This window comes from Heptranchias perlo, chromosome 4 (genome assembly GCF_035084215.1).
Source record: "Heptranchias perlo isolate sHepPer1 chromosome 4, sHepPer1.hap1, whole genome shotgun sequence".
Classification (NCBI taxonomy): Eukaryota; Metazoa; Chordata; class Chondrichthyes; order Hexanchiformes; family Hexanchidae; genus Heptranchias; species Heptranchias perlo.
Window position 1 is genome coordinate 15,706,554 of NC_090328.1, and position 26,926 is coordinate 15,733,479.

At 44.3% G+C, this 26,926-nt stretch overlaps 1 protein-coding gene across 1 annotated transcript in view; it reads right to left on the bottom strand.

The window, feature by feature from the left end:
• The window catches only part of gpm6ab (glycoprotein M6Ab), a 32,938-nt gene extending 6,940 nt beyond the window's left edge, over nt 1-25,998 (bottom strand). Inside the window, exons 1-4 of the mRNA XM_067982127.1 lie at nt 25,857-25,998; nt 11,079-11,232; nt 9,996-10,072; nt 6,909-6,974 (exon numbers count right to left, since the gene is read on the bottom strand). Coding sequence (XP_067838228.1) covers nt 6,909-6,974; nt 9,996-10,072; nt 11,079-11,232; nt 25,857-25,946 — 387 coding nt within the window. The 5' untranslated portion in view covers nt 25,947-25,998. The remainder of the gene's footprint in view (nt 1-6,908; nt 6,975-9,995; nt 10,073-11,078; nt 11,233-25,856) is intronic.
• Nucleotides 25,999-26,926: the final 928 nt, after the last annotated feature.

Consider the following 26,926-nt stretch of genomic DNA (forward strand, 5'->3'; position numbering starts at 1 on the left):
GAGCAAAAGATACTAACAGCAGAGATGAGTTGGTTGAGAGAAATACTGGGAGCATCCAGGATGCAAAGAATCAAGAATGATACAATAAGAAAGGAAGGATCACTCTTACAGAGAGCCGGCATGGGCTCGATGGGCCGAATGGCCTCCTTCTGTGCTGTAACCATTTTATGATTCTATGACTTGTCACAGAGAGAGACACAGATGACTGAAGGGGCCTGGCTAGTTCAGAACCGACAACAGTGGAGTGAATTCATTTGGTCCCTTCATCGCTGCTGAGCTGACGGACGGGAATTTAGTAGCAGTAATAATACACTTTGTGATGCAATGACTTTGTTACGCCGCAGATCATATCACTCACTCCCTTATAGTCTAGCAAGATATTTTCAGCGTGGTGACTTTGCTTCTTTGGTGAGTGCTCCCTAAAACTTAAAGCAGATTGTGGAGCCCTGTAGCTTTAAGTAGAATGAAGCTCACTGAAGCATTCCTGGGATCTTGCCCTGCAGTGCTGGCAAATTCAGCACTTGCTCCTTACTCTTTAGTTACACTTCATTAGGGTGGTTTTTAGTACAGTCGGGCAGCTGCGTAGATATAAAGATACCTTTAATCTGGGGATTTCGAGAGTATTTAGATGCCTTGCTCATTTTGTGCAGTAGTTTCTCCAGAACGATAACCTTCATTACAGCAGAGTTGTATGTCAAAGCCAAAAGGCAAATGGCCTGTTTTTGTGAAAACAGATGGATAACCAGGTCAGATAAGGAACCTTATTCAGAAGTTTAATTTAAACACGAAGAGCCAGAGGCACCGTTTTCAGCATCCGTTATCCAACATGTCTGTGGATCTTTTTTTCGTGACAGTAATAAATGTCACCGGTTAATTTATTAGATAGATTCTTCTCTTAGCCTCTGTTAAAGTGACAGTCTCTTGCTTGTATCTCAGTGAGTAGCATGGGATACTAGGGAAGGAGGAGGGTCGTGTGGAGCATAGACATTGGCATGGACTTGTTGGGCCGAATGGCTAGATTATGTGCTGTACATTCTATGTAATTCTATGTAATACTGCATTGCTTTTTTTGGTGTTTCATGACCAATAATCTGCTTCAATAATAGTAAAATATTCTAACAACAACAACGTGCAATTATATAGTGCCTTAAATGTAGTAAAACATCCCAAGGCGCTTCACAGGAGCGATTATCAAACAAAATTTGACACTGAGCCACATAAGGAGACACTAGGACAGGTGACCCAAAGCTTGGTCAAAGAGGTAGGTTTTAAGGAGCGTCTTAAAGGAGGAGAAAGGGGTAGAGAGGCGGAGAGGTTTAGGGAGGGAATTCCAGAGCTTAGGGCCTAGGCAGCTGAAGGCACGGCCGCCAATGGTGGAGCGATTAAAATCGTGGATACACCGGAATTGAAGGAGCACAGAGATTTCGGAGGGTTGTAGGGCTGGAGGAGGTAACAGAGATAGGGAGGGGCGAGGCCTTATTTATTTATTTATTTTTCTTTCCCCACCCCCCCCACCGCATCCAAATTTCTCCCCTGTCTTCCTGAAAGTGTTGAGTCCTTCCAGCTGTACGGCTCCCCATCAAAGTGACCATTCTTCATGTGTGAACCTCAATGATGAGGGTCACAGGCTATTCCACCATAGCAGCTCTCACAGCTGAGCATGAAGCCGTACTCATTCATGAACTTCCAACAAGGGTTTGCAGGATGGCAATCAACAGCAGGAATCCTGGGCAGCTAAGAACATAAGAAATAGGAGCAGGAGTAGGCCATACGGCCCCTCGTGCCTGCTCCACCATTCAATCAGATCATGGCTGATCTTCGACCTCAACTCCACTTCCCCGCCCGATCCCCATATCCCTTGATACCCCTAGAGTCCAAAAATCTATCTATCTCAGCCTTGAATATACTCAACGACTCAGCATCCACAGCCCTCTGGGGTAGAGAATTCCAAAGATTCACAACCCTCTGAGTGAAGAAATTCCTCCTCATCTTAGTCTTAAATGGCCGACCCCTTATCCTGAGACTGTGCCCCCTCGTCCTAGCTTTCTCTTCCCAAACAGAGGGGGCCAATTGTAACGATACCCTGGCTGCAATCAGCTAACCGGAGATCAAACTTCAACCATCCTGGTCTGTGTAGCTTAGCTATTCACTGGGCCATTACTGGAGAAGCATTACCTTAAATCATAGAATCATGCAGTACAGGAGGAGGCCATTTGGCCCATCATGCCTGAACTGGCTCTTTGAAAGAGCTATCCAATTAGTCCCACTCCCTCTGCTCTTTCCCCAAAGCCCTGCAAATTTTTCTTTTTCAAGTATATATGCAATTCTCTTCTGGAAATTACTATTGAATCTGCTTCCACCACCCTTTCAGGCAGTGCATTCCAGTTTGTAACAACTCACTGCTTAAAAGAATTTCTCCTCATCTGCCCCTCTGCTTCTTTTGCCAATTATCTTAAATCTGCGTCCTCTGGTTACCAACCCATCCACCAGTGGAAACAGTTTCTCCCTATCTACTCCATCAAAACCTTTCATAATTTTGAACACCTCTACTAAATCTCCCCTTAACTTTCTCTCCACATAACGGAAATCCCTCATCCCTAGTACCATTCTGATAAATCTCCTCCGCACCTCTCTCAATCACGGAGGTTGCCAGCCCATGAAGTGAAACAGGTTAAAAAGGTATTGATGAAGATGCAGCAAGCTTCTAAACTGCTGTCTTTGTGGAACATGGGTCTGAGCACCAGAGTGTGGAAATTACTGCTGGTGATATTAGTGGATGGACCCTTAACGCACCTGTATGACATTCCTCCGGTTGATATTTCGGTGGAAATGTTATAATAAGTGACTAAAATTCTCTACCACGCTAGCGGGCGGAGGGATGCTTTGTGAACACAATAACGGCAACAGTAATCTCTAGGCTTAGGTTTAATTTTCTGCTATTATACCGTAGCCAAGTTCTAAGAGCGCAACACAATTAATATTCATCAATGACGCTTCATCCGACACCTGCTAAACTGAAAAATGCATTAACCAAAGAAGAATTATTCACGTACACTTCAGGGTCATTGGGTACTCCTGCTATTTTATGAACGTCACTATGCTTTCTTGACGGCAACGGTCGTTCTCCATGTGCCAAGTTCCCAGCCTCAGCCATGAAGCGACGGGCGGCACAGAGCAAAGGGAACCAAAAGATTACAAGTATAAGAAAAAAAAAACGCAAATCACAAAAAATATCAATGGACTTGGCTGCATGTACACCTGCAGAAACGGAGCGAGTGCCACAGCAACTTGGATTGGGGTCGGTGACAGCCTGCACGCACGGTATGAAGTATGATGCGCAATCTAACCCCATTGTGAAAGTGCCATCTATCTGTGCATGCGAGCATCTGGCAACAGACAAGATTACTCCATGGATACATTTCTAGACAAATAGCTTCAGCCACGCGTGCGCCTCACTGATTGTAACTCACAAATCTTCGCTGCCAGTAAACCCACAGCACTATGAGATTGAGGATTTTTAAAAAAAATCTCACGTTCAACTGCTGTTAAAATTGAAGAGTACCCACACAACTGTGCTGCAGTTGACTGCGTTGAATGTCGCAGTGTCTCCTGGTTGTCCCGTGTAATTATTATTTTTGTCTCTTATAGGTAGGAGCTCAGGAAGGAAGTCAAACCAGCAATTCTTGCACCACTTGCCTGGAGGATCATAGAATCATAGAACCATAGAATCGTACAGCACAGGAGGCCATTCAGCTCATCGTGCCTGTGCTGGCTCCTTGAAAGAGCTATCCAATTAAATCTCCCCTGCACTCCTTCCAAAGCCTTGGCATCCTTGTCAGGATATTTAACGATTTTCAGTGAAGGTTTAGTTTAATTTACACAGGGTTTGTTTAAAAATTCATTCTCAGGATGTGGGCATCGCTGGAAAGGCCAGCATTTATTTCCCAACCCTAATTGGCCCTGTACAACTGAGTGACTTGCTCGGCCACTTCAGAGGGTAACTCAGAGTCAATCACCTAGGTGTGGAACTAGAGCCAAATATAGGCCAGATCAGTTAAGGACGACAGATTTCCTTCCCTAAAGGACATTAGTGAGCCAGTTGGGTTTTTACGATAATCTGGCAGCTTCATGGTCACTTTTGCTGACATCAGTATTTTAAAATTATTTTCAGCTTTTTAAAAAAAAATTCAAATTCTCAAACTGGCATGGTGGGATTTGAACTCTCGTTCCCTGGATTAGCCATCCAGTTAACAGCACTGACCTCTGCTCCTTGCCCTGGGGCAAAGTGAAGAGGTCAGCCGCAGGGATGCACAATCTGTACGCCAGTGGAAATCGGAATTTACGTTCACAGCTGCGACAGCACGGTGACATCCTGAAACAGTTTTCAATTCAATGAATATGGCTTAAAATATATGGCGGTAATTTTGAGAGACTCCGCTCCCAGCATGGATCCTCATGAGATAGGAGTGCGGGTCGGAGAGTCAGACTCACGGGTGTTAGTGTTAAAACACTGTACATCTTGTTTTTAAGATCAAGGTATTCCAAATAGAATATATCATGGCAAGGCGGCATGACATGACAAATTTACACAGCACAGGTCTGCAATATTACTGGGGATTTTCCCTAAGAAGTTTATGGGCCCCAAGCAGACCCATTGGGTTGAAATTCCTCTCTGTGCTATTTAGGGGTTAGTAATTCTGTTAAATTAATGCACAAGGGAATTTGACATGATTGGACTATGCTAAAAATAGCACGCAGAAATGTCAATACACATTTTTCTAATTCAAAAAAATTGTGACATAGATGTTTTTGTTTTAAAATCCTCCAATAGAAGTTTGCTTTATACAATATTTTTGAGTTAATAACTATATATTCTTTTAATTTTTGTGTGTTGATTTTTCCTGCCTCCCACTACACCGCCACTGTGAATGTACACTTATTTTTTTTAAATTACCAAAATTAAGATCCATGTTCAAAAATGCTGCACAAACAGAGAAAGGTCATCGACCTGAAATGTTAACCCTACGTTACTCTCTCCACAGATTCTGCCTGACCTGCTGAGGGCTTCCAGCATTTTCTGTTTTTATTTCAGGCGTCAGAGAGGCCGAGGCATGAAAAATGATCTAGTGATGTTGCAGCTTCTATAACTCGTTTACTTGTAGCCTGCTAGACTGCTTTATTTCCCCATAAACCACTGCTCCTGATGGATGCCCTCTATGTACTGAATCATGAGACAGGCCAGTATAATATACTTATGATACTATGGCGGAGGATGTTACTGTGACAGGGGGCGTTATGTAGCCAGCCTTGCTCGAGGAGATATTGATCATTTCACGCTGCTGGCCATGATACAACGGCCTGAAGTTTCTTCTGTGGGCACTACCCGGAAGTTGAACTGGAAGTTACACCCGAAATTGTGTCCAGAGCTGTGCCCATTTTGCCGATGTCAAGTCACACACAAGTATCCGCCCAATCTCACTAGAATATGCATAAAATGGGCATAAATGGGTATAAAGCAGCGTAATCAGGGCCCAAGTAAACACCGAACCCACACCAGTACATTTCTTCTTAAAGTTTTAAGTCTCAACTCATTTCACCATCATTCATGCACATCAGGCACAGTGTGTTTGAGAACCTGGGAAGCTTTTCAATTTTTAATGTGACTTTTACTTCTGCCATAAAAATGCATTAAAAGAAACAGAAAATATAGAGCACGCCTGAGTGAAGATAATTTTTTTACAAACACTCAAAAAATTCCAATTAGACGACCACAAAAATGACTTTGTCTCCTGCTGTGCCTGAAAATCTGGTCGCAATGTTGAGAGACCCTCGAACAAGCGTAATTGGAGGATACTCACATTTGAGAGTCGGGAGCATGGCCAGCTTTGTGGCGGAGCTTCGTTTGGACGGAAGGTTTGATGGATGGAAGAAAAAGTTAGAGAAGGCTTGGGCGTAAATTAGTTACACGCATAACTCACTTACGCCCAAATTTCTGAGATTTTCAAGCCACGTAATAGGTTTGTGCCCAGATTACGTGTGTATGACAGCACCTCCCAACCCCCCGACTCTACCACCTAGAAGGACAAGGGCAGCAGGCACATGGGAACAACACCACCTGCACGTTCCCCTCCAAGTCACACACCATCCCGACTTGGAAACATATCGCCGTTCCTTCATCGTCGTTGGGTCAAAATCCTGGAACTCCCTTCCGAACAGCACTTTGGGAGAACCTTCACCACACGGACTGCAGCAGTTCAAGAAGGCGGCTCACCACCACCTTCTCGAGGGCAATTAGGGATGGGCAATAAATGCTGGCCTTGCCAGCAACGCCCACATCCCATGAACGAATAAAAAAAAGTCTGGATGTAATTGCAGAGGAAAGCCCAGGCCTACATATCTTCCAAATGGAGCAATGCAATTTTGCCCAGAAATAGTTTCCTTTATCTCCTAGCTGCACTCAGGTAAAATATAATTACAGTACGTGTAGCACTACAACTTTGAGTCATGAGGATATTAACGTAATGACTGAATGAATCTTCAATTGCTATTGCTGAGATTGTCTTCTGCGACAGAGAATCAATCATCGCATATTTCAACTTTAATAAGCTTATCCTGTGATATAAAAGCCATCCAATAATATAGAAGAACCCATCATTTTCACTGCAGTCGAAAGTATAAGCACACCACCAGTCACTGGAGATTTACATGTGCCTCCATGGAAACTAACTACAGTTATTTAGCAGTCTCCTCCTATCGATTTTACTTCATTGCCACTTGAAGTTGTAATAGTTTTTACAGGATAATATGGCACTAATGAGGTGAAATAACCTCTTTATTGTACCCATCAACATTCAGGTCATGCCTTGTCTTAAGTCTTAGTCTTAAAATGGCCTCCGTTTTGTACTCACCATAGCAATGACTGCCGCACCTGCTCCAGCCAGGGCCACGATGAACAAATGGAACGTCATGTTTAGCTAGGAGGCAGAAGAGAATAAAATAACAGACATATGGGGCATGATTTTAACCGTGAAAAACGGGTGGGTTTGGGGCGGGAGGAATTCAAAATTTCAACCATTTCAGACCTGCCCCTAACCTGCCCACTTCCAGTTTTCACCGGGGCAGGACGGGGGGTGGGCGACCAACCTGCTCCCAGGAGGCGGGCCGGGCCTTAAAAACTTACATGGAGGCTTCGGGCCTCCATTTACCCAGATTTTCCGACTTCAACCTCCAAGGGGTCGGGATTCGCTGGCTTTCTCTTTTACACCTCGTGAAAGGAGGCGAGAAGGCCCGAGACTAACAGGTAGGTGCCTTTGTGGAACAGCTTGTGGGCCGGGAGGAGCAGGAGGGCTTCCCTCAGGCCCAACAAGCCTACCTGCAGCGACCCCCCCGACGATCACAGATTCCCCCCTCCCCGATCCCCAATCGCGGACTCCCCCCCGATCCCTGATCGCAGACCCCCAACACCAATCGCAGACCCACGACCCTGATTCCCCTCCCCAACGATCGTGGACCCCCGATCCTGAATCCCCCCCAACGATCGTAGGCCCCTGCGATGACCCTCTCTCCCGACACTCCCCACGCGACTGACGACCCCCGTGCCAACCTATGGCCCCGTACCAATCCATGCCCTTGTGCCAACCCATGCCCACCCATGCCTCCCCTCCCATCCATACAAACAAAGACTTACCTGAAGACTTACCTGAAGAAGTCCTCTCCCTGGCTGCTCTCCAGTCCGACTGAGACCAACTTGCCAATCAGGCCAGTCAGTCGGATGGCAAACCAACAAAAAATATAAAAGACGTCCTTATGTCAAATCATGCCCATGATGTCCATAGTGTAAACAGTCAGGAAATCGAAAAATGACACGAAAACATAACAGGGTTGAAACTCGGCTCTGTGATGCCTGCAGCTCACCAATCAAACTGTTTGCTTCATCAAAGGAGTCAGTAAAACAGTGAATGGAGGAATTTTAGACAAACCAAACAGGTTCCAAATATCGCTTTGGGGAATTTCAACTCCAATGTACCCATCGGTCCTCTTAATTAGTCTTAATCAATAGAAATATATTTGATAAATTTTATCTCTCTTCTATAACTCGTACAGAACTTAGTGGCACAGTATACCGCATTGCTGCAACATTAATAAGGAATCTTACAACACCAGGTTATAGTCCAACAGTTTTATTTGAAAATCACAAGCTTTCGGAGCTTACCTCCTTCATCAGGTGAGTCTCTCACCTGACGAAGGAGGAAAGCTCCAAAAGCTTGTGATTTTCAAATAAAATTGTTGGACTATAACCTGGTGTTGTAAAATTCCTTACATTTGTCCACCCCAGTCCATCACCGGCATCTCCACATCATGGCTACATTAATAGCAGTTTCCTCTTCTCAGTAATGTTAAGCTTGCAGTCAGGGTCTGACCTGACTCCAGACCAAAGTGGTGGAGGTGGCAGTCTCACTCCACCTAGATTGGAGCATAATTCCAATGTAAAGTCGAGCCAGGTTTCAAAAGTATTAAAGGGGATGGAGGTGGGGTGGGAAAGGGGGGGGGGAGTGATTAGAGGTGGCTTAAGGTCTCCTGAGCACTTTTTAAACCGACTTAAAGTTAATTTAAATGTTTACCAATCTCAAATTGGTCACTGAGACTGACATTTAGCAAAAGCTAAAATGCAAAATTTCAGCAGTGTTTATTGTGGTAAAATGATTTAACATAAGCTGCACAGAAATGACCTGGCGACTTTCACTGATGGTACAGTTCATGTCGCAGGTATATTTGAATGCTTTCAACTGGGCCACATCAATGCTGTAGTCTTTTAGATTCCACTATATTTAAGAAGTCACGCAGCTCTCACCCCTTATTTGGTGTGACGGCTAATAACAACTTGCATTTAACAGAGTAGAAGTCCCAAGGCAGTTCACAAAAGCGTAATCAGACAAAAATTGACACTGAGCCAAGGAAGGAAACATAAGGACAGGTGACTAAAAACTTGGCTGAAGAGGTAGGTTTTAAGGAGCGTCTTAAAGGACATAAAGTGCGGAATTTCCCGAGGAAGGCTAAGAGCTCCCCCAGAAACATCCCCTTGACATAGGAGGCAGGCGGAAGATCCCCTCCTATCCCTCATAACTTCCCATACCGGAATTTAAAAGGCCAGGGCAAAAAGAGCGAAACCTCAGCAGAATCGGGTTTCATCCCAAATTCCAGCTCACCCCCTTTTGGACAGAAAGCAGGATTTCCACAACCCGTCAGCCCCAGGAAGTTTGGGGCCAAAGTTTTTTTATATAGAAAGACAGTGGTGGTGGTGGGAAGAGGAGGATTTAATTACTGTTATTGTCCCACCCACCAACTGCAGTATTAGACCACGCTGGGCCTCATTAACATGCCACCGGTTCACTTCCTGCCTGTAGTGGGTGGGATCTAAATGGGGAGAAGCTGCCGGCCTCTGGAAAATCGGGCAGCCCATGGCCTCTAGATGGTACCCAGGTAAATGTGCAGAATGGAGTTCCAGGGAGTCTTGTGGTGGGGGGTGGAGTTTGGGACAGGGAGACGTAAACTTTCCTTGTGGGGCCAACAAGGCTTAGTCGCCTGTCCAGAAGCATCAGTTAAAATTGGAAATTGCGAGATCTGGGCAGGTAAGTAATCTGGGGCATTTTAACTGCCCGCTTGCCCGGTCTAAGCTTGGTGGGTAGGGTTAAAATCCCACTCCCCTCCCAGCCAGTGACAGAGTTGGGTGATAGAGTCACTAGACAGAGCCATCTCACGGCCAGAGCCTGTAACTACATTATAACAATTGACGTAGCAAAATTGAATGGGAAACAGAAAAACGTGATCAAAAATCACAACAGGAAATGTGGTTTGCGGGCAGGAAGTATGTGTCCCACGAAGAATTTGGAATTTGATATATAGATGTACAGCAGGATGGGCAAGATCCCAGAATGAACATCTACTCAGTATTCAGTGTTTGTTACCATGGACTATCAACTCTGGAATGGACTTACATCGTTGGATTGGCACAGCTTGCTGAAGTTCTCATTCAAGGTGCAGACTGTCTTCTGCTCATGAATAGGCACAATACCTGAAACAGAAAAGTCCGCTAATCAACCGTCGTTAGGAATCTACAGCCACAGTGTGAAGGGGTTTATTTTGTTAATCATAAAATGCAATTCAAGGGAACAGTTACATGGCAAGGTAGGTCATCGTACTGTATCGAATCAATCATATCGTATATCATATCGTCAAATCATATCATATATAACATATATTAATCATATCATATCATATATATCATATAAATCATATAACATATCATATATCGATCAATCATATATCGTATCATGATATATCGTATCACATATCATATATAATCATATCAATCATATCATGTCAATTATATATTACATCATATCAATCATATCATATATCATATCATAGTAAGACAATTCAAACATTAAGGCAAAAAAGCAAGATTACTTTCCCTGAAGTACAAATTAACATTAGATAGAAAGATAGAAAGAAAGAAAGAAGGAAAGAATGACTTGCATTTATACAGCGTCTTTCACAACCTCAAGACGTTCCAAAGCCCTTTACAGCCAATAAAGTACTTTTGAAGTGTAGTCACTGTTGTTTTGTAGGAAACGTGACAGCCAATTTGCGCACAGCAAGATCCCACAAACAACAATATGATAATGACCAGATCATCTGTTTTACTGGTTTTTTGGTTGAGGGATAAATATTGGCCAGGACACCGGGGAGAACTCCCCTGCTCTTCTTTGAAATAATGCCATGGGATCTTTTACGTCCACCTGAGAGGGCAGACGGGGCCTCGGTTTAACATCTCTTCTGAAAGACGGCACCTCCGACAGCGCAGCACTCCCTCAGTACTGCACTAGAGTGTCAGTCTGGATTTTGTGCTCTCAAGTCTCTGGAGTGGGACTTGAACTCACAACTCTCTGACTCTGAGGCGAGAGTGCTACCAGCTGAGCCTTAGGAATGGGTGAGGAGAGAAACGATGAACATTCAAATTGAAGTGTAAACATTCTTACATATTTTTACTCCATTGCTCAATTTGAGCTGTTACGTACCAAACTGACGGAGATCAAAGCAGAGATTGGTGGACTCCATGATGGTGACGTTCTGGCAGAGCGTCCAGATGTTGAAGTACATGAAGACAGGCAGCGAGGTGAAGGCCGTCACTCCCAGCCAGGCCAACATGAAGATATAGGTCAGCATGATGAACTGAAATAGAACATGGGCAAAGTTGAGGATCAACTTGTATGGCTGACTTTGCACAGCCTGAACGATTACCGGGATGGTAGAAGGAGAACTAGATGGATCTTGGTCTTTTTTATTCCAGCAGTTCCCACATTCCAAACACCTACGCTCGACCCTACAAGGATTCGGAACTCTAAAGCAGCCACTGTTCTGTAGAAGCTGACTATTATTACACTGTACCTTTACTTTCCTCAGTTTGGTGCAAACATGGCACACACATGGCATGAACATTTTCAATGTTACTGGGCAACAATTTTCTTTTAGTTATAAATCAGGATAGCATGTTTTTAATGACTTGACTTTATTCAATTTTTCTTTAATTGGTTGTCCTTTCATTTACGAACAAAAGGAAACAATAGCAGCCAGCCGGTTGGCACAGCAGATAGAAATATCAACACACCGCATGATATGATATGGAACCCGTGAGTGTGATTTCCCGAGGACAGTGTGCAGAGGGCGCAAAAAACAGAACAGGACAAATGTTAGTCAGACGATAGCAGAGATGAAGTCTCGAGGGCAAATGACCTACCCATTGCCTCAGTCACAGAATGAATCATCGACATTACAGCACAGAAGGAGAACGTTTGGCCCATTGTGGTTGTGCTGCTGTGAGCTCTTTAACTGGACCTACCTACACATATCCGATCTGCCAATCCTTTCTTTTGTATTCTGTTCCCTCTAATATTTATCCAATTCCTTTTTAAATGAATGGAGTAATTTTGCCTTAACTCACCCAGTAGGTAGCTAAGACGATCAGATCAGACTTCAATGGAAAGTAAAATCAGGCAGTGTGTAAAATGGGCAGCCAGTCTCATCGCCCCGGCTTCCTACCAAAGCGGGTTAGGTTCTCATAACGGTAGAAGTTTACAGAACGATCTGTCCACCGTGTCCCACTGTCCTGCCCTTTTTCCACAGCTGTTGAATTTTTTTTCTTTTTTTGAATGTTTATCCACTCCTCTTTTAAAATCTGTTGTGGGTTCTGCTTCCATCACCATTTCTGGCAGAATGTTTCATGTCCTAACCACCCTCTGTAGAAGAAAAAATTCTCCTAATCTCCCCGCTCTGTTGTTTTGGTGATGATTTTAAATTTATGCCCTCTCGTTACCGTCTCACCCACCGGTGGAATTAATTATTCTGATTTACCTCATTAAAAACCTCTCAAATTTTGAAGCAAGGCTCAGGAGACTTAAATAAAAAAGAGAAATATTTTACAAATAGAGATTTTTTTTAATATGAATCACCTGGTGGTGTATATATAATACTTTTTAAAAAAATTGAGTTGAACAAAAGTTTTTTTTGCAGGATAGCTCTGCTTCCTTAAATTATATTACTGCCCAATTTTATCCATTAAAATTTACTTTACTAACTCAACATTATTTTTGTTACATCATAAAAATGTTTTTAATTCAAACATCATACGTAGAATATACAGCACAGAAACAGGCCATTCGGCCAAACTAGTCTAAGCCAGTGTTTATGCTCCACACGAGCCTCCTCTCTCCCTACTTCATCTAACCCGATCAGCATATCCTTCTATTCCTTTCTCCTTCATATGTTTATCTAGCCTCCCCTTAAATGTGTCTATGCTGGTCCCTTCAACTACTCCTTGTGGTAGCAAATTCCACATTGTAATCACTCTCTGGGTAAAGAAGTTTCTACTGAATTCCTTATTGGATTTATTAGTGACTATCTTATATTTATGACCCCTAGTTTTGTATTCCCCTTAAGCAGAAACATTTTCTCCACGTCTACCCTATCAAACCCGTTCGTGATTTTAAAGTCCTCTATTAGGTCACCCCTCAGCCTTATCTTTTCTAGAGAAAAGAGTCCCAGCCTGTTCAGTCTTTGCTGATGTTTGCAACCTCTCAGCTTTGTAAATTCTATATCACCAGAAATATCTTTTGTCTATTGCACATAACAGACTGCACATAAATCATCTGCCAAGTGATTTATTGTGAACATTAGTTTCAAAAGTCGCAGATGCAGCATCATTGTAGAAACAGTTATATGAAAATCCGACTGCTCATAACTGATGATGAAGAAGCAGATTTCTCCCCTTTAAGTTGCCCCCTTTATCTTTCATTTTTAACATAAATAAGTCATGTATCACGGGGGTATATTTTCATCACTGCATGGGGTGGTAATCTGTTATATAACCCGTTCGATTTTCATCCCATTGATACCAACGCGGTGAAAATCAGACAGGTTCTACAAGGGCGGTCGATCTGCTCTGCCAGATTACCATCCCATTCGGTGAAGATGAAAATTTACTGTACAGAATCAGGAATTCTGGCACTTCTGGTCTCCATTCTGCGAATAAAGGATATTGAAGCATCGGAGAAAGCCCAGAAAAGATATACAAGGATGTTACCAGAATTGAGAGGATGCAAGAATCAGGAAAGATTGAGCAGGTTGGGGGCTCTTTTCTCTGGAAAATAGAAGACATCTATTAAGGGGCTCGATAGGTGCAGTGTGGGGAAACAGGTTCCACTTGAGGCTGAGCCTAAAACAGGAGACATTAATAAAAGATAGACATCAATAGATCAAATAAAGAATTTAGGAGGAATTTATTTAAAGAGAGTGGAGAGAATGTGAAACTCACTTTCACATAGTTGAAGCAGATAACGTTGATGCATTTAAGGGAGGCTTGATACCAATATGATTAGGAAGGGAATAGAGGGATTTGAGGACAGGTTAGGAATAGGTAATTAGTGTGGGAGGGGGCTTGTGTGAAGTATAAACACTGGCATAGACCAGTTTCTGTGCTGTAGATTCTATGTATTTCTACTTGACCCACAGCGCATGTGCTGGTGCCAGCTTTTTAACTGGAGGTGTTGACTCTATTCCTATTCTGCTGCTCTTTCTCTGAGGCTGAAAGGGGAAAATTCCCATCATTTCTTTTTCTGAGATTTTCATCCCATACTATACGACTGTGTTCTCCCTGCGCGTGGAACAGACCTTTATTGGGAATGTAGTCTAGTGCTGGAATGAGGGACTGGAATATCGATGACAGAGTAGATAGAGAGAAACTATTTCCTCTGGTGGGGGAGTCCAGAACCAGGGGGGATAACCTTAAAATTAGAGCTAGGCCGTTCAGGGGTGGTGTCAGGAAGCACTTTCTTCACACAAAGGGTAGTGGAAATCTGGAACTCTCTCCCCCAAAAGGATGTTGAGGCTGGGGATCAATTGAAAATTTCAAAACTGAGATTGAATCAAAGTGGGTAACTGGAGTTAAAAAACAGATCAGCCATGATCTAATTGAATGCGGAACAGGCTCGAAGGGTTGAATGGCCTACTGCTGCTCCTATCTTCCTATGAGGCAATCATTAATTTGGTACCATGATTCCTGTGTGACAAGTTCCCAGTATTAACTGTGCCATCGGACAGGTGATGAGTGGGTCAGGGGAGGGACAGACAATCAAAGGATCAGAGACTATTGTTGCTAATTCCCTAATGGCCATCTGCAAAATCACATTGGCAAAGAACTGGAAGCATATCACAATCTTATCTAAAATGTGCGTAGACTCACAATAGGGGAAAGAGAGATATTTTAAATTACTTTACCAAAAAAGGAGAAATGAGAAAGCTCACAGTGCAAAACAATTTTTTAAAAGTCAATAGGAATGCCCTTAAGGTTCAGATACACTTTCACAATTTTGATACAATACCACGCAGTTCCTGCACAATGAATTAAATCCAATCTCAGAAATCCAATTTTCACCAGACCATGGCCTAGAGGAAAAGAGGACAGGTAACATGACCTGCGGAGAGTAACTTCATTTGATGAATAATGAACAAAAAGAGAATTAATCTATTTACCACCGTCATTTGATATCATCCGCATAACAGGGACAACCCCCTAAAGGAATACCTTTGGGGGGGTTTAGGAAAGAGTGGTTTGCTATTAGGATTTATGGTGTGGGCTAACACAACCCTGTCAAACTACATTTACTTGCCATTGGCCAGCTCGAGACAACAATGGCTCCGATTTTAATGGGGGGGGGGGGGGGTGGTAGGTGAGTTAAGATCGGGACATGGCGGGAAGGCGGGCGAGATCAGAGGGGGTAAGTGATTGGCCTTATTTTACCTGCCACCCAGCCCGGTTTCTGCCAGGCAGAGGAAGTTATAATTGGGGCCAATGTGTCATTCAGAAGAACGCAATGGACTATTTTTTTTGACTGTATATAAAATCCTTTTACCAGTTTCAACATTAGAATCAGCTAAAAAGTGTCCATTGCCAGATCAGATTAGACGACATGTTCAACTACGCAGTGAGTGAAGTGAAACAAGCCATTGTGAGGGTTTAGCACTGGATGCAGATGCTGATGCAGGGTCCGTTGGGGCTATCATTCCGCTGTCAGTGCTCATTTGAATATCACAATAGAAGGAGAAATGAAGGGATTCCCGCTTTACAACCATGAACAAGCACTCAAGCGGAGAGGATGCACAGAAAGAAATCATGAGCTTCTTTGCACCACATGAAATTCCCTGGCCTAACCCTCTGGGACTAACCCAGTAATAACAGCACATCTGAAATGATGTGTTTCTTTATTGAGGAAAGAGTAGCCATGGCAGGCTTCATCAGTTATCGCTGTAGTTTTTTGTTAAGCAGAAAAATCAAGGTCGGAGGAAATAGTGAGGGGCCTATAAAAGGAATTAGATAAAATTACAATTGAGTAAATTGGTGTCAGATGAAACTCAATACAGACAAGTGCAAGATAATATATATTGGGAGGAAAGTTGGGTATCATAAGTATAAAATAGAAATAGTTGAGGGTAAAGTGGAAAGGGTTCTGTTCTGGATAGTGATAGGCATGTCAAAACACTGTGGGGCAGCAATTAAATAAAAGCACATAAAATGCTTAATTATATTGCTAGATCAATTAAGCATATGTCAGAAGATGTCATGCTGAACCTGGTCACACCACAACTTGAGTACTGTGTTCAGTCACCAAGTCATAAAGCCACAGAGGTAAAGCAGGTGAAAGCATCAAGATTGATTCCCAGCTTCAAAGGATTGAGTTATGAGAAAGGACTTGGAGAGGGTACAGCGGAGGTTTACCAAGATGATACCAGGGATGAGGGACTTCAGCATGTGGAGAGATTGGAGAAGCTGCGATTGTTCTCCTTGAAAGTTAAGGGGAGACCTAATAGAGGTATTCAAAATAATGAAGGGTTTTGAAAGAGCAAATAGGGAGAAATTGTTTCCACTGGCAAGTGGGTCGGTAACCAGAGGTCATAGATTTAAATTAATTGGCAAAAGAACTAAAAGGGAAATTAGGAGAAAAGTTTTCCCGCAGAGGGTTGTTATGATCTAGAATACACTACCTGAAAGGATGGTGGAAGCAGGTTCCGTAGAAACTGTGTGCAGTTTTGGTCTCCTTATTTAAGAAAGGACATAATTGCTTTAGAGGCAGTCAGAGAAGGTTCACTCCATTGATTCCTGGGATGAGGGGGTTATCTTATGAGGAAAGCTTGGACAAGTTGAGCCTGTATACACTGCAGTTTAGAAGAATGAAACATAAGATCCTGAGGGGATTTGAAGGGGTAGATGCTGAGAGGACGTTTCCCCTTGTGGGAGAGACTAGAACTAGGGGCCGCAGTTTAAAAATAGGGGGTCTCCCATTTAAGATGGAGATGAGGAGAAATTTTTTCTCTCAGAGGGTCATGAGTCTGCGGAACTCCCTTCCCCAGAGAGTGGTGGAGGCAGGGTCATTGAATATCTTTAAGGCTGAGTTAGATAGATTCCTGATTAATAAGGGAGTCAAAGGTTATAGTAGATAGACGGGAAAGTAGGGTTGAGGTCACAATAGATCAGGCATGATCTTAGCAAATGGCAGAGCAGGCTCGAGGGGCCAAATGGCCTATTCCTGCTCTTAATTCATATATTTGTATGTTTCAAAAGGGAATGGGACATGTACTTGAAGAGGACTAATTTGCAGAATTATGGGGGAAAAGCTGGGTTGTGGGATTAAATTGGACAGCTCTTTCAAAGAGCTGGCACAGGCACGATGGGCTGAATGGCCTCCTTCTGTGATGTGAGATTCTGTGATTCTATACTTCAAGTTATGCTCGGAGGTGTAGGTTAAAATTGGTGAAAGGACAATCGAGAACAAATGTCAGGAGGAAGACATTCATGCAAACACATTTGGAATGGTTTTCGTGTTATGATAGTGGAGGTGATCGCCATAGATTCATTCAAGATACACTTGGAGAATGTCATGGGGCATGCAATGGTTCATCAATATCTATCTTGTAAAACTAGATGCACCTTCTGGCCAAGTTTGTAAGCCTAATCTGTGCACAAGAATGCTTCAATTGTCATAATCATTGGGTTAAATATGGACATTTACTAATACAAATGGAAGCATTAAGGGTCTTAGTGAGATCCACTTTTTCAAACTTCTTCCCAGAATCAAAGAATAGATCAAACCAAAAATATGATTATTATTTTTATTCTTCAACATGATGACTCAGAAATGTGCTTTTCTTAATGATGTGTTTACACCACTGAGCATTTGCAAAACTAAAGTGCAGGCAGCTGTTGTCATGGACACCAATTTACTTAGCAGTATTTAAATAAACACTGTGGCTGTATGATGAGCAAAACTACACCTGTCTGAGCACAAGTCAAGTTTCTCGGCCAATATCTAAGAGAAAGAGAGACCCCAAAATTTGTAACACCAGGTCAGAGTGCTAAAGTAAACTGAACACATGTGCAGACTTCAATCTCCAAAGTCCATAAACTACCAATCTGTGGTAAATGTGGAGAGACTAGAAAAGTTGGGATTGTTCTCCATAGAGTAGAGAAGGTTAAGGGGAGATTTAATAGAGTTGTTCAAAATTATGAGGGGCTTTGATGGAATACATAGCGAGAAATTGTTTCCACTGGCAGGAGGGTCGGTAACTCAAGGACACAGATTTAAGATAATTGACAAAGAACCAGAGGGGAGATGAGGAGAAATTATTTTATGCAGCAAATTGTTATGATCTGGAATGCATTGCCTGAAAGGGTAGTAGAAGCAGATCCAATAGTAACTTTCAAAAGGGAATTGGATGCACACTTGAAAAGGAAAATTTTGCAGGGCAATGAGGAAAGAGCAGGGGAGTGGGACTAACTGGTTGTTCTTTCAAAGAGCCAGCACAGGCACGATGGGCTGAATGGTCTCCTTCTTTGCTGAATGATTCCATGATCTTCTTGTAGCATCAACAACGGGGGTACGGTAGCATAGTGGTTATGTTACTGGACTAGTAATCCAGAGGCCTGAACGAAAATCCCGAGTCATGAGTTCAAATCCCACCACGGCAGCTGGTGCATTTACATTCAATTAAATTAAATTCAATTAATTAAATAAAAATCTGGAATTAAAATACTAGTATCAGTAATGATGGCCATGAAACTACCGGATTGTCGTAAAAACCCATCTGGTTCACTAATGTCCTTTAGGGAAGGAAGCCTGCCGCCCTTACCCTGTCTGGCCGATATGTGACTCCAGACCCACAGCAATGTGGTTGATTCTTAATTGCCCTCTGAAATGGCCGAGCAAGCCACTCAGTTGTAAAAATCTCGCTGCGAAAAGTCACAATAAGAATAAAACCGGACGGACCACTAGGCACCGGCAAACCAAGCCCAGTCGACCCTGCAAGGTCCTCCTTACTAACATCTGGGGACTTGTGCCAAAATTGGGAGAGCTGTCCCACAGACCAGTCAAGCAACAGCCTGACATAGCCAAACTCACAGAATCATACCTTTCAGCCAACGTCCCAGACTCTTCCATCACCATCCCTGGGTATGTCCTGTCCCACCGGCAGGACAGACCCACCAGAGGTGGCGGTACAGTGATATACAGTCAGGAGGGAGTGGCCCTGGGAGTCCTCAACATTGACTCTGGACCCCATGAAATCTCATGGCATCAGGTCAAACATGGGCATTACCACCTACCGTCCTCCCTCAGCTGATGAATCAGTCCTCCTCCATGTTGAGCACCATTTGGAGGAAGCACGAAGGGCACAGAATGTACTCTGGGTGGGGGACTGCAATGTCCATCACCGAGAGTGGCTCGGTAACACCACTACTGACCGAGCTGGCCGAGTCCTGAAGGACATAGCTGCTAGACTGGGCCTGCGGCAGGTGGTGAGCGAACCAACACGAGGGAAAAACTTACTTGACCTCATCCTCACCAATCTACCTGTCGCAAATGCATCTGTCCATGACAGTATTGGTAGGAGTGACCACCGCACAGTCCTCGTGGAGATGAAGTCCCGTCTTCGCACTGAGGACACCATCCAACGTGTTGTGTGGCACTACCACCGTGCTAAATGGGATAGATTCAGAATGGATCTAGCAGCTCAAAACTGGGCATCCATGAGGTGCTGTGGGCCATCAGCAGCAGCAGCAGAATTGTATTCCAGCACAATCTGTAACCTCATGGCCCGGCATATTCCTCACTCTACCATTACCAACAAGCCAGGGGATCAACCCTGGTTCAATGAGGAGTGTAGAAGAGCATGCCAGGAGCAGCACCAGGCGTACCTAAAAATGAGGTGCCAACCTGGTGAAGCTACAACTCAGGACTACATGCATGCGAAACAGCGGAAGCAACATGCTATAGACAGAGCTAAGCGATTCCACAACCAACGGATCAGATCAAAGCTCTGCGGTCCTGCCACATCCAGTCGTGAATGGTGGTGGACAATTAAACAACTAACGGGAGGAGGAGGAGGAGGCTCTGCAAACATCCCCATTCTCAATGATGGCGGAGTCCAGCACGTGAGTGCAAAAGACAAGGCTGAAGCGTTTGCAGCCAGAAGTGCCGAGTGAATGATCCATCTCAGCCTCCTCCCGATATCCCCACCATCACGGAAGCCAGTCTTCGGCCAATTCGATTCACTCTACGTGATATCAAGAAATGGCTGAGTGCACTGGATACAGCAAAGGCTATGGGCCCCGACAACATCCCAGCTGTAGTGCTGAAGACTTGTACTCCAGAACTAGCTGCGCCTCTAGCCAAGCTGTTCCAGTACAGCTACAACACAGGCATCTACCCGACAATGTGGAAAATTGCCCAGGTATGTCCTGTCCACAAAAAGCAGGACAAATCCAATCCGGCCAACTACCGCCCCATCAGTCTACTCTCAATCATCAGCAAAGTGATGGAAGGTGTCGTCGACAGTGCTATCAAGCGGCACTTACTCACCAATAACCTGCTCACCGATGCTCAGTTTGGGTTCCGCCAGGACCACTCGGCTCCAGACCTCATTACAGCCTTGGTCCAAACATGGACAAAAGAGCTGAATTCCAGAGGTGAGGTGAGAGTGACTGCCCTTGACATCAAGGCAGCATTTGACCGAGTGTGGCACCAAGGAGCCCTAGTAAAATTGAAGTCAGTGGGAATCAGGGGAAAAACTCTCCAAGTGGCTGGAGTCATACCTAGCACAAAGGAAGATGGTAGTGGTTGTTGGAGGCCAATCATCTCAGCCCCAGGACATTGCTGCAGGAGTTCCTCAGGGCAGTGTCCTAGGCCCAACCATCTTCAGCTGCTTCATCAATGACCTTCCCTCCATCATAAGGTCAGAAATGGGGATGTTCGCTGATGACTGCAGTGTTCAGTTCCATTCGCAACCCCTCAAATAATGAAGCAGTCCGAGCCCACATGCAGCAAGACCTGGACAACATCCAGCATTGGGCTCACAAGTGGCAAGTAACATTCGCGCCAGATAAGTGCCAGGCAATGACCATCTCCAACAAGAGAGAGTCTAACCACCTCCCCCTGACATTCAACGGCATTACCATCGCCGAATCCCCCACCATCAACATCCTGGGGGTCACCATTGACCAGAAACTTAACTGGACCAGCCATATAAATACTGTGGCTACTAGAGCAGGTCAGAGGCTGGGTATTCTGTGGCGAGTGACTCACCTCCTGACTCCCCAAAGCCTTTCTACCATCGACAAGGCACAAGTCAGGAGTGTGATGGAATACTCTCCACTTGCCTGGATGAGTGCAGCTCCAACAACACTCAAGAAGCTCGACACCATCCAAGATAAAGCAGCCCGCTTGATTGGTACCCCATCCACCAACCTGAACATTCACTCCCTTCACCACCGGCGCACCGTGGCTGCAGTGTGTACCATCCACAGGATGCACTGCAGCAACTCGCCAAGGCTTCTTCGACAGCACCTCCCAAACCCGCGACCTCTACCACCTAGAAGGACAAGAGCAGCAGGCACATGGGAACAACACCACCTGCACGTTCCCCTCCAAGTCACACACCATCCCGACTTGGAAATATATCGCCATTCCTTCATTGTCGCTGGGTCAAAATCCTGGAACTCCCTTCCTAACAGCACTGTGGGAGAACCGTCACCACACGGACTGCAGCGGTTCAAGAAGGCGGCTCATCACCACCTTCTCAAGGGCAATTAGGGATGGGCAATAAATGCTGGCCTCGCCAGCGACGCCCACATCCCGTGAACGAATAAAAAAATTAAAAATAAGAAAAAATCAACAACGTGTGCCCTTTCACCTGCTTCTTGAAACTTGCGAGTTGTTAGTTGGTAAAAGTGACAATGTCAGAAGCCCGACAGCGTCAAGCAGCAGCGTCAAAGAAGGGCACAAAGAAAGTTATTTCACAAGCCAAGGTAAAGAGCGGCAAGTAGCGGAGAAAGTCGAGGAAGGAGAGTTACTCCATCTACATGTACAGACCAATGAAGCAGGCCCACCCCGACATCGGGTTCTCCTCCAAGGCCAATGAGTACCTTTGTGAACAATATTTTCCTGCACATGGTGAGCAAAGTTTCTTACCTGGCCCATTATTACAAGTGCTCGACCGTCAGCTCCAGGCGATCCAAACTGTTGTACACCTGCTACTGTCCCGGGGAGCTGGTCAAGCACGCCGTGTCGGGAGGGACAAAGGCCGTGACCAAGAACACCAGCTCCAAATAAAACTCCACAACTTACCAACGAAAGCAACAATACGTTGAATTTATATAGCGCCTTTAACGTAGTAAAACATCCCAAGGTGCTTCACAGGAGCGTAATCAGGCAAAATTTGACACCGAGCCACATAAGAAGATATTAGGACAGGTGACCAAAAGCTTGTTCAAAGAGGTAGGTTTTAAGGAGCATCTTAGAGGAGAGAGAGGTAGAAAGGGGGAGAGGTTTAGGGTGGAAATTCCAGAGCTTAGGGCCTAGGCAGCTGAAGGCATGGCTGCCAATAGTGGAGCGATGAAATCTGGGGATGCGCAAGAGGCCAGAATTGGTTGTCCGGCTGGAGGATGTTACAGAAATAGGGAAGGCCGACACCATGGAGAGATTTGAAAATAAGGATGAGAATGAGAAAACACCAAAGTGTGCCCTTTTACGGCACTAGTTCAGTTACTTTCATTGTTGATGACAACAAATTGCAAATAAATGACCAATTGAGGAATGTATCAATTTGCGGCCACCACCATCACTGTAATTGCCAGAACCTAAAGCATTGTTATCTTGCCGCAGGCAGGAATTCAGTATACATGGATGCATCAGGTATCAAGCTGGAAAACTCTACTCCATAATATCAAGTATGTGCACAGTAGTACCATCATGACATGTTTGCATTGATACATCCTCTACAACATTTGTTGCTTTAACTGTCTTATTGGCAACCTTGCTTTTTGCATTGAAAACAGCAAGATGCTTTTGTCGAAGGAGCGCTTACACAGTTTCACGCGTATGAACAGCAATCTATAGCATGTGTCGATTAGTTATTGATTAAAAAAAACTGCTGTTTAAATATGGTACGTAAACAGAATAGCTGATCGATTCTGCATCTGGCCACAAGTGTGAGCAGCTATAATGTGGAGTTTAAAGAGAAAGAGGATTCGAATATAGATGGCAACGATTTTCCCTTTCTGCAGGTGACGATAGCGATATTGCTGGCAGTGCCAGTGGACAATTTGCCACTACCTGGTTGTTACTTTGGATTTTCACTACATCATCACAACAATGTGAACAATGCCTGTCTACACATTATGCCTTGAAGCAGCAGTTTTTGGAGGCTGCCAGACTGCAGTGGTCTTCTCTCCTGAGACTTCTTTTTTGTTTCGTTTAATTTGCTACAAGGTAGCACAGTTTGAGTCCTTGTTCATAGAAGACAGGTCTCTGCTGATATGAACTGAACGAGAAATGCCATGACTACAGGATCTGTTGACACAGCATTTTAATGGCAGTCTCCTACTAGACTATACCTATAGTAGCGTTAAAGGAAGAGGAAAGCTGGAGCATTCCTCCCCACTACCCATCCAAGCTCTTTATCATTGATCATACAGTCGCTCCCCGCTCCATTGCAGAATCCAGCTATTTCTTAAATCATTCCATGATTTTCACTTTCACTATTCCCCTCAATGTCCTTTCCATGCATCAATCACTCTGTGTGAAGAAGAACTTTCTGATTTCAATGCTAAATTTACCATTAACTAGTTTGAACGTTGTACCCTTTTGTCCTATTCTCACACTTCAGCTTCAACTAATTTTCCAGATCTATCTTTTCCATACTGTTTATAAACCTTTACAGCATCACGTCTCAGTTGCCTTTTTTGGGGCTGTAAAGTTGGTTGTTCCAGTGTTTCTTCATACCTCAGTTCACTGACACTAGGGCGGGTAATTTTAACCTAACCCACCCGACGGGAAACTGACGGGATCAGGAAGAATGCTGGTTTTATACCCCGCCTAATATTGACTTCAATGGAGAGTAAAATCGGGCAACATGTAAAACCAGCATTGCACCCGATTCCATCAATTTGTCAAAAGGCGGGTTAGGATAAAATTACACCCTAGGGATCAGCTTTGTGACTCTTCTCTGAACCAGTTCAAGTGTTTGTGTCTCAGTGACCAGACCTGGACACAATACTTGAGGTGTGGTTTGGCAGGGCGCTATACAGTTTCCACATTAAAGGTATTAAGGGATATGGGCCAAAGGCGGGTATATGGAGTTAGATCACAGATCAGCCATGATCTTATCAAATGGCGGAGCAGGCACGAGGGGCTGAATGGCCTACTCCTGTTCCTATGTTCCTATGTTACTATCACTTTCTCCAACTTGGATTCCAACAGCCAATTTTCCTCTATTGTGTAATTTTTGCACTTCCCTCGTAGTTCTGGGATTTCCCAAGCATTCAAAGGCCTTGCAAATGGAGATTAGAATAATATTTCTACACCTCTTGCCTCATTTTCCCATGTCCTCCCCAGCGGAGGTCCGGGCAGAGTGACGCCCACAATTAGTGGGGTTTAGTACTTGCGCCCACCATCCCTCAGATCCACTTATTTTCCAGGGTCAGCGGGAGGACTCTCAGGGCCGGAGGCTGTTGCTTTTGGACAGGACTAGAGGGTCCCAATGTCAGTGACCATTACCTTTGTCACAGGCCTCTCAAGTCAACAGCAGACATTGGATTTCCACTCTTGGTCCATGTTCATCACTAAGGCATGGTTCAGTGCCTAGGCTATGTTGGGCCAACTAGAGTGAGTTGAACCAGGAAATGCGGGTGGGGTCAGGTTAGGCTGAGCACACTTTAGTTGACTTGCACCCCAATGAGAAAGGGATGAGTAAAATTGGCTCACAGCCATTTTAGCTATATGGTTTAGCATTCTTTTTGCTAAGTTGATAGTTACTTTGCAGTCTGTGGGACATGTTTTGAGCAATGTTCTACTAACACTCCTGGAATTCATATGCTTAGCCATTTCTAAAAAGTTCATGGAGTACTTTACAATTGTCCAAAATCAAATTTCATCTGCCGTTGCTTTGCCCATTTACATTCTTTTTCAATCTCCATTTTTTATTTCCCGAGTTGCAGCCTCAAACCTACTGCCCCTCCTAATTAAGTGTTACTTGCAAATTTAACCAATTTCCATTGAGTTTTGAATTGACGTAAGAGAAAGGAAGAGCACAACAAGCCTGTTTGTGCCACCGTGGCTGCAGAGTGGACTATCTACAAGATGTACGGCAGCAAGTCGCCAAGGCTTCTTCAACAGCACCTCTCAAACCCACAACCTCCACCACCTAGAAGCACGTGGGAAGCAGGTGCCTGGGAACACCATCACCTCCAAGATCCCCTCCCAGTCACACACCATCCCGACTTGGACATATATCGCTGTTCCTTCATGGCCGCTGGGTCAAAATCCTAGAACTCCCTACTGTGGGAGAACCTTCACCACATGGACTGCAGCGGTTCAAGAAGAAGGCTCACCACCACCTTCTCAAGGGCAACTAGGGATGGGCAATAAATGCCGGCCTTGCCAGCAACATCCATACCCTCAGGATGAATTAAAAAAAACTGGTGGCAGGTGGAAAATTAAATTAGCCAATACTGCCAGGGGAAGAATCTTATCCGAAGCCCTTAAAAATGGGGATTGAAAAAGAATGTAAATGGGCAAAGCAATGGCAGATGAAATTTGATTTTGGACAATTGTAAAGTACTCCATGAACTTTTTAGAAATGGTTAAGCATATGAATTCCAGGAGTGTTAGTAGAACATTGCTCGACGAGCATTCAATATGGACCAAAACTCAGACCTACACAAAAGCATCAAACAATGCAATGATATTACATACCCAGCCACTAACGCATCGGCCACAGGTGGTGATTTTGAAGTCTCCATAGAGATCCTTTATGGCACCAGTTGTGAAAAATCCTTCTACCATCAGCAGAATGCCATAGACAAAGAAAGCAGCTGCCACACCATAGATTACGTACTTCAAGATATCAATCCTGCAGGGTTAAATTTACAAGCACAAATTACAAATATTACCATGGATGAGCAATACACACACATCTGTCATACCACCAAGGATATTTTCTATCATGTGGCGTTCTCATACTTGGTTTAAATTTTCATACCTTAGTGTTTAAAAAACAGAATGAAAGTAATCAATGTGAACATATCAAATGATTTAGACCCCACATTAACCCTCTGCTTTTGGAAGTATTTTATGCCCAGGCCAGAATTCCCTTTTTAGTTAATGCAGGAGATAGGAAATGATGGAATACTCTCCACTTGCCTGGATGACTGCAGCTCCAACAACACTCAAGAAGCTCAACACCATCCAGGACAAAGCAGCCCGCTTGATTGGCACCCCATCCACCACCCTAAACATTCACTCCCTTCACCACCGGTGCACCGTGGCTGCAGTGTGCACCATCCACAGGATGCACTGCAGCAACTCGCCAAGGCTTCTTCGACAGCACCTCCCAAACCCGCGGCTGTACCACCTAGAAGGACAAGGGCAGCGGGCACATGGGAACAACACCACCTGCACGTTCCCCTCCAAGTCACACACCATCCCGACTTGGAAATATATCGCCATTCCTTCATCGTCATTGGGTCAAAATCCTGGAACTCCCTTTCTAACAGCACTGTGGGAGAACCTTCACCACACGGACTGCAGCGGTTCAAGAAGGCGGCTCACCACCACCTTCTCAAGGGCAATTAGGGATGGGCAATAAATGCTGGCCTTGCCAGCGATGCCCACATCCTGTGAACCAATAAAAAAAACACTTAGGTCCAGGGACAAAATTCCTTCAGTTTGGAATGGAGAGTTATTCTATAGGTCCCACAGTTCAATTCCCTATAGGGGAATAGAAGCAAAGTTTGTTTAAAAGCTGTATGCATTTGGGGCCCACT